The sequence below is a fragment of the Physeter macrocephalus genome, chromosome 14, assembly GCF_002837175.3.
Source record: "Physeter macrocephalus isolate SW-GA chromosome 14, ASM283717v5, whole genome shotgun sequence".
Lineage (NCBI taxonomy): Eukaryota > Metazoa > Chordata > Mammalia > Artiodactyla > Physeteridae > Physeter > Physeter macrocephalus.
The window spans coordinates 9,803,149-9,811,554 of NC_041227.1; the positions used below are offsets into that span (position 1 = coordinate 9,803,149).

Consider the following 8,406-nt stretch of genomic DNA (forward strand, 5'->3'; position numbering starts at 1 on the left):
TGAGGGCTTATTTAAATGATCTCTGAGGTCTTGGACCCAGGCCAATCAGCTGTCAGGGCTCATGATAAATCGCAATGCATTATTGATAATAATAATTACTGGGACATGCGCGTTCCGGCCGAAGGGGGGTAAATTTCCCAACTCCAGGAATTTGTGGCGGAGTGGGCAAATAACCGCGGCTCTCCAGGCGCCCCGATGCTCGCACCATGTCGAGGCGCAAGCAGGCAAAACCCCAACACATCAACTCGGAGGAGGACCAGGGCGAGCAGCAGCCGCAGCAGCCGGCCCCGGAGTTTGCAGATGCGGCCGCAGCGGCGCCGGCGGCGGGGGAGCCGGGTGAGTGGGGCTGGGGGCGCACGCCCCGGGCGGGCAGTTTCCGGGAAGTTCGCGGGACCCTCGAAGGCGCGGACTTTGGGGAGCCAACGGCTTCCACCGCAGACTGTGGAACCGAGATCTGGGGGCTCAGTTAGTTCCAGAGGAGAGCGGCAGCCTCATTCCCCACCCCCACCCTCGTTAATTTTACACTTCTCCCCTTTTATCGCTTCTCCCCTCTTGTGTAATTTTCACCCCCAGGTCTCGCTCTTATTGTAAAATTGACCCCCAGCCTCTCCTGTGTCCCTCATTCCTGAAAGGTTCCCTTCTCCTTGTCCTCTGCCCCTCTCGTAATTGGTTCCACTCCCCTCACTAGTAGCCTCCCCCCCACTTGTAACTTAGGCTCCCCTCCTCCCTCCCTGGCGCTGCTTTTTAAAAGAAAGACCCCGGGGGTCCCCCACTCTTTCCCTCACCCGTTAGGGTCTTTGTAGGAGGCTGGGGAAGGGGCGCACCCTAGGAAGACCTCCCGGGGGAGCACGATCTGTTGCACGCGCCCCTCCCGGGCCAAGAGGGGGGAGGGGGCGCGACCTCTCCCCACCCCCAGGAGCTGGGGTGCGGGCCACCAGCGCTGCGGAGGGGAGTGGAGGGCCCGAAGAGGTGGAGGAGAAGAGCACAGTATTTTCCTTTTTTAAAAAAATTTCTTTTTTGGTTTTCCTCTTTTCTCCCGGGGCTACGCCGCCTGCCGATCTTCGCCCTAACCTTTCGGGGCCTGACCTCCAGCCATCTTTGATTTCCGACTTCCTAAAAATAAACCGCGGCCGGCGGGAGGGGTGCGGGCCCCCAGGGGCGGGGGTCGCGGGCGCACAGCAGCCCCGCTGGGGTGCACCAGCCTGGCGCTTTGCGTGGCTTTTCTAGGGCGCCCGGCTTTCCAAACTCGCCCCGGGGGCCAGAGGGGAGAGGTCGGGCCAGGGCTGGGCGGTCGTGGCCAGGGCGAACTCCGGGGGCTGACCCGGCCCACGCTTCCGCGCCGCGCGTCTTTAGGGTCTGGAGGAGTTCGGGACCCCCAGCCCGGTCGGGAGCGGCCGAGCAAACTCCTCTCTTCCTAATCATGTAACCCAGGGGGCTTTAGGAGCCAGTCGATTTCCCACTATCTCCCCTCCGTCCTGGCCCGCCAAATTGTCGCCTGATAAGTTTTTAGCTTACGCGTGGGGGGAGGGGGCGTTTTTAACGTCCTCTTGGGCCTTGTTGGTGGCTTCTCGCCTCTCGCCGCCTGCTTTCTAATTTCCCAGCCCGTGATGGGGGTGTGCGCGGCAAGCCCAGACTCTCCGAGCCACAACTCCGATGGGAAAACGGTCGCTGTTTTGGTTGCCGTACCTTTTATTTCGGGGAGGGAATGTGGTAAATTTCCTAAATTTATAATATAATGTAAATCCCTATTTCCCCCCCCCCCCAAATAACATTTTTCCAGGGCAAATTAAAGAGATCGGCTTCTCCGAGGGGGCGGCTGTGCATTTTCGGGCGTCCGATGGTCAGGGCAGCGTGCACCCAAGGTCGGAGGAGGGTGGACTCTCTTTGTGCCTTGGGAGGGGGAGTGGGGGGGGAGAATGGAGAGGCTTCGTTGCCTGGCCCACCTGGAACAAAAGGGTTAACCCTCTGCCCGCCCGCTTCCTCCCGAGAGGAGGGGCGAGCTCCTGGCTCTGACCCCTCCCCTGGTCCTGCTCTGACCTCCCCTTCCCCCTACCCGCTTCATTTTGGGTGGGCGCGCTCAAGTGGGGCTTTTGGTGGTGTTTGGCACCTTAGGGGGAGCTTCTTAAATTAACGCTAGCTGGAGTTTGCAATCAGTTAACCCGAGCTGGTTAGGATCGCGGGCCTGACTGTGCGCTCCCTCCACGATTTGGGAGGGGGAGTTGCTATTGATCGCTTGGGTTGGAGTGGACGGCCGAGCTGCGCGCGGGCGCCCCCTGGAGGCCCAGCCTGGAACCTCGCCCTTTGCTGAGAGGCGGGTCCCTTCGCAGGTACCGGCTCACACCTGATGGGTGGGACATGCTGGGGCAGCGGGGTGGAGAGCGCTGGGCTGGGCTAGGGACTCCAGTCGGTTGCTTGAGCTGTCCCTGGCTGTGCCGGGTTTTCTTTGCCAAGTCTTTGGAATTCTTGGAAAGAATTCTTCGATCCTCGAATGTGTTTGCAGAGTCCCCCAGTTGCCACCATGGGACAGAAGGTAGTTTTCCCAAGCAGTACATTTTAACTGATGCATTTTGTATTTGAGCAGCCTGTATGTATCATTTAAAAAATCCAGTTTAGACTGGTCTTATTTTGCAAAGCCAATTTGAGACCCACTTATAAAGAATGTACTTTTTGAGGGAGGAAAATGAAGTCCGGCAAAAAATTAGCAGATCAAAAAATCTGCAGGTGGTCAGGGGACTCAGGCTACATACAGGAAAATTAGCATTTTCTCAAAAGAGTTTCAAATGCCCTTTGTGCTAAACTGGATTACAGCCATCAACGATTAAGATTCCCAAATTTCAAATAACTGCCTAGCCCCAGTTTCTAAACTGAAATGACCTACATTGGCGTCAGGATTCTGAGAGTAGGGCACTTGGGAGCTTATATTTTAATAGAGGGAGAGGGAAATCTTGTTGATCGAAGCGTTAGTTAATGTTGCAGGCCGACTTTGTGTGTTTCCATCTCAGTTTCTGAAAGGGGTTACAACTTGCCCACACCGCTTTTGTTCCGTTAAAAAGAAATTGCACAAGTCAATGCTAGTTGGTCCTTCAAGCCTCTGCTGCCTTCCTCACGGTGGGGAGTTGGGGAGCCATCTTGGGAGGGAGGGATAGAGTTAATGCTTCCTCTTTTTAAATGAAGTTAGGTTTTGGTAAGGTTTTAGAGTGAGGTGTGCATTCCAATCTGGTTGTATGACTTTCAGCTGTGTAACCTTGATTTCTGAGCTTTTGGGTTCTTCCTCTGTACCATGGAGATGAAGCATGCTGTTTATTTAGATTGTTTCAACTGTACAAGACCCACTGTGTGCTGGACATGTGATCAGTAAGTAATTTTGTTCAAAATAACAATGTTTTATTTTTTATTGTGTCAAGACGGCACTGAACTGCCAAGTTGAGATAATTCTGCAGTTTTATCTGTAGCCTACTGTGTGCCAGACACCAGGCTGGGGACCTCAACGACATTATCTGTAATCGTCATTTTTACTCATTTTAGAGTAAACTTTAACTCCTGGTTGCAATGCCTTGCCCAGGGTTGCCTTGTCCTGTTTGATTTGAGCCTTGCTCTAAATCCAAGAAGCTGTGTTTATTGTGGTTTTAGAAGAGTTGGTTATGGGATGGGATTTTCTATCAGATGAGGGAGCTATGGTGAGTGTTCGGCTGGTTGAGTGTTATCTCTCCTCCTCCCTTTTAATTTTTGAGATGTGCCTTTGCAGGCTTTAGAATAAGAGGTCCTGGGAAGCAAGTCGAAAATAAAGCAGAGTTTGCATTTCGTGCTCTGGGCTTTACTGCCCTGGAAAAAATGATGGGAAGAGTTCAAGATACTCCCTTTTTCATCATCCTTAACCTATTTTGCTTTTGATTGTTTAAAAAAGCATCTAAAAATTTTAAAAGCTCTAAATCCATGTAAGAACTGCATCTCTGATCATTGCCATCTATTTTTTTTTCTAGATTTCAAGTCTATGTCAGGCTTTGTTCTAGGGGGATCTGGGGAAGGAGGCAGCAAAAGCTCCTGCCTTCATGGAGTTTACAAATTGCTTAAAAGGTTGAGGCAATACGGGTCGTACTCTACAGCATAAATAGCAGAGCTCGCAAACCTTAGCACAAAGAAACTGATTCTTTTATTTTTTCCTTTTCAGCAGACTTGAGAATTTTGATCCAAGACCATTTGGAACAATTTTTTTTGTACCTTAATTAAATAGAAAGTTAATTACTGCTCTAATTTGCCACCTACAAAATGAGTTAAGGGCTTGTTCCTTAAGTGTTTCCCGGATTGCTGAATTCAGATGTAAAATTAAACTGGTAAACCAGTTTCTTTGAACTGGTTCAGTACTTAAGGACATCTCAATTTCCTTTTGTTTTTTGGTAAGCGGTTATCCTGCCGGTGGGGGTGGGGTAGAAGATGTTTATGTACTCTAGATAATCTGCTCATTGTAGTTCTTTTAATATAGGAATGGGGGGGGGGAAGATAAGCTTGAGGCATAATGCTTTTCTCGAGATACACAGGTTTGTTTCTTAAGCATTTTCACTGGCTCCAGAATTTGATTGGCCTCTGGCAGATGAGCTTTCTTCCTATACAATAGTAAGAGTATTTTCTATCCGTTTGGCAGTGATTGAATCTAAGCCCCCTGCTGGGTTTACTGCATTCTTCCAACTTATTGGATAACTAGATGCTGAGAGATAACATTCCTAAAATTCGGAGTGGGGGCAGGGTGGAAGGATGGAAGATCTAGTTGCTGTGTAATCCTTCTGAACTTTGCTTTTTCCTTTTGGGAAGGGTTAACTTAAGCATACCCAGCAATTGTTCATAACAGAGTCCTCTTACTCTTTGGCAAATACGCTTTCAGTATTTGCCAGTGGTGGTCTGGATGTCGAAGTACTTTTTACTGCACCAGCAAACAGAGCTCCTGCTGTTTGAAGACTCAAGTGGGATGTTGCCGGTATTGCTTGGAGGCTACAGAAGAGGCAAGCCTGTGTATACAGTGCAGGCAAGCTGGTATTCAGGTTGTAAATCACTCTTGAGAACTGTTGGATCCTTCTAGGGCAGGGAGCTTAACCTTTTTTGTGCCACATTCACCCCTTCTCAACAGAATGTATTTAAATGCATACAATAAGATACATAGAAATACCAAGGAAATAAATTGCATTGAGATAACACTTAGTAAAAATGAAAACATTTGTGATATAGTAACATGTGCTTCTTTATGAACACAATAAAGGAGATCTAGCAGTCAGTCAGGTAACCAGAATTTCCAGTAATGCAACCGCATTGACATCATAGGAAAATACCTGCTTTCTGTTGATGACATAGGCATGGGTTCTGCAAATACCGCTGAGGTATGTTCCCCACGCTCATAATTGAAAGAAATGTTAAGTTTTAATTCAGCTGAGTGAAAATAAGGTTGCCATTTTTTTTTCCTGTCTAATTTAATTGGCCCCAGTTTAAAGAGTTATCTCCTTTAAAACCTGCATTGTCAGTAACGGAATATTGTCCCCATGGGGGTGAAAATTGGTTTTTTTGTGGGGGGCAAAAATGTTTATTGATGTTATGGGGGTTTGTGGCCTTCCAAAGGACCGTAGTGCATAAACAGATAATGTAGTATATTGGTGGCATTAAAATTTGGGGGGAGGTGATTAGGAAAAAAAAGCTTTAAAAGCCTTCCTAGAGGGGTAAAATGAAAAAAAGTTCAAGAAACTGCTCTAGAAGAAACAGTTATAAATTAGGCCACTAACTTTAGTTCCCTTTTTCAATAGTATTTATGACTATAATCCCTGCTCTTGTGTTTTACCAGTATGGCACCTTGAGGCAGTTATTTCTGAGCCTTAGTTTCCATGTTTGCAAATTGGGAGCAAAGATGCTTGTTTGCGTGGCTACGAAGATAAGTGAGTTAAGGTATAGGAGTCTGAAGTGAGTGCTTTGTTGCAGTTTGTGGAGGATGGTAGTAGTTTTGCTTTGGCCTTTAACAAGCATTTGTACATGAGCTTTGTTAGAGATTTCCAGAAGTAGAAGGGCTGAGAAAAGGGGTGTAACATGCTAATTAAAAAGAAGCCAAAGTACAAAAGTGTATACATTTATTTATTTTTTGTGGTCACGCTGCACGGCACGTGGCTCCCCGACCAGGGATCGAACCTGCGTCCCCTGCAATGGCCTGGTCGAACCTGCGTCCCCTGCATTGGAAGTGTGGAGTCTTAACCACTGCACCGCCAGGGAAGTTCCAAAAGTGTGTACATTTTAAAGTTTCTCTTCCACCCCAGGCCTGTGCTCCAAGAGGCAGGGACCAGCACAGCATCTATTATTTCAAAAGTTTCCCACATACATACTTATATCTTTATCCCCAAACACAAAGAAGGGGGAGCACATTATCTATACATCCTGTTCTCTACACTTTTTTTCCTCTTGAAATCAGTCTTGGGCGGTTGTGTTCTAGAACAAGCATGTATAATAAAGATCTACTTTATTTTTGAAGGCTACAAAGTCATCTTTTTTGTGTACCCTGATTTATTCAATCAGAACCGTACTGACGGACCAGAGTGCATCCTTTTTTGTTTAGGCTGTTTGTTACTATGAAACCTGTATCCTGGTATCACAGAAAGTAAACTCCTAACAAGGGAATTGCTGGGTGGAAGGAGAACTGCACTAAAATGATGATGTCGGTGGATTGTGCTCTGAAGAACTTGTATGTATTTATAGGCACCGGCCTACTGGTGTATTTCCCTCCCAAGAGAAACTTTTTAAGTTCCACTTCTAAAGTTCTTGACACATAATTGCCAAAATTGCACTTCCAGAAAGATTGTGCCAGTTCAACAACACACGGCAGCAAATACCGCATTAGAAGTCTTGGGAAAGTGTATCTTAAGGATTCTGGGAATTGATGAATATCTTTAACTTGATTCTTGGAAATTTGATCGTTTTGGAGCAGTTGTGGAGCCGGAAGGAAGGAGGTACCTACCCGCTACACTCCACATGGAAGTAGCAGGGGTGTATTGTGTCCTAAGTTAACCTCCCCACACCCCCAAACCTGACCCCTCAAGCTTTCCTGTCCCTCCTGGGGTTTCTGTGAGAGGAAAGATAGTTGCCGTCTCAACAGAAGAAACATATGCTTGGGAGGAAGTGTATCAAGGAAGAGTTCAAAGGGAGGGTCTGGGTCCTGCGTGCCTGGGTTTTAATGTTGGCTCCGCGGTTTACCACATGCCCCACCTTGGGGAAGTTAATGTCCTCTGTGCCTCAGTTTCCCCCTCTGTTAAATATAATAGTCTTTATTACCTCCGGAGTTGTGAATAACATGTAAATCACACCTGGTACCTAGTAAGTGCTCAAAAGTTATCTATGACTAGATTTTTCATTGTGTTGCCTTGGGTATAAGTCACATTACCTCCGCGTCTGTTTTTCTCATCTATAAACGGGGCTGATGTTTAATAGGGTCGGATGAGTAGTATGGAGCACGGGGCACCTGGAGGTTCTAGTCTGGACTACAGGAGGCTATTAGGCTGTCGTCTTTTCATCAGCCCCCTTAGCCCCTGCCTTGTACTCAGTGGGAGGCGAGAAGTATTGTTAAATGAGTGAGGCTTTAAATGACTGGTACAAGCCTTATTGTGTTCAGCAGCCCTAGTTGCCCAGGTAACCAGATAAGCCGCGAAATAGAAAAGGTGGAGAAACTGATGTTCACTGAATACCTACAGTATCTGCACTTTCAGGTCATACGATGGTGCCAGGCTCACAGCACTCAACAAACATTTGTTAAATTAATCACATCACTTAACACAGGCATCTAACTTACGTGGTTGTCATGATTTTACACATTTAATAGAAATCCTGAGGGGTAAGCCCACCATATCAAACCTGTTTTCCGTGGATTGATCTTGACCTGTTTTCTTTCTGTTGGCTCACCCCCGACCCACATACACCTTGCAGAACTTCTGATGATTATTTAGTCTGAAATTAGGAAAAATTAAGTCAATTTATTAAGGCTGTGCTGCACAAATGTGAAAGAACCAGTGTTTGGAAATCTGATGGAAAGTATAGATCTTTCTCAAGAGAAATACACTTTGTTGCAAGATCAGCCCCTCCCCAAATTGCTGACTGACTCCTCAGTCAAAAACCCATGCTGTTGGGATATGTAATCACCCAAGGAATTGAGGCAAAATGGGTTAGTTGGCTTTACAAAGTGATCATTTTATTTAAAAGATAAGTGGATACTGCCTGGCCTTACCCCCATGCATTTGTACATTTCAAATAGGTTTTGTTTTAAACAAAAGTGGTTACACCTTACAAACTGTTCTGTAACCTACTTCCACCTAACTTCTTTTTTTTTTTTTTTTAACATCTTTATTGGAGTATAACTGTTTTACAATAGTGTGTTAGTTTCTCCTTTACAAC

At 46.8% G+C, this 8,406-nt stretch overlaps 1 protein-coding gene across 1 annotated transcript in view; it reads left to right on the top strand.

Annotated features, from left to right (window-relative positions):
* The first annotated feature begins 206 nt into the window (after positions 1–206).
* Positions 207–8,406, top strand: part of SALL4 (spalt like transcription factor 4) — an 18,147-nt gene continuing 9,947 nt past the window's right edge. Inside the window, exon 1 of the mRNA XM_024128502.1 lies at positions 207–336. Within this exon, the coding sequence (XP_023984270.1) occupies positions 207–336 (130 nt within the window). The remainder of the gene's footprint in view (positions 337–8,406) is intronic.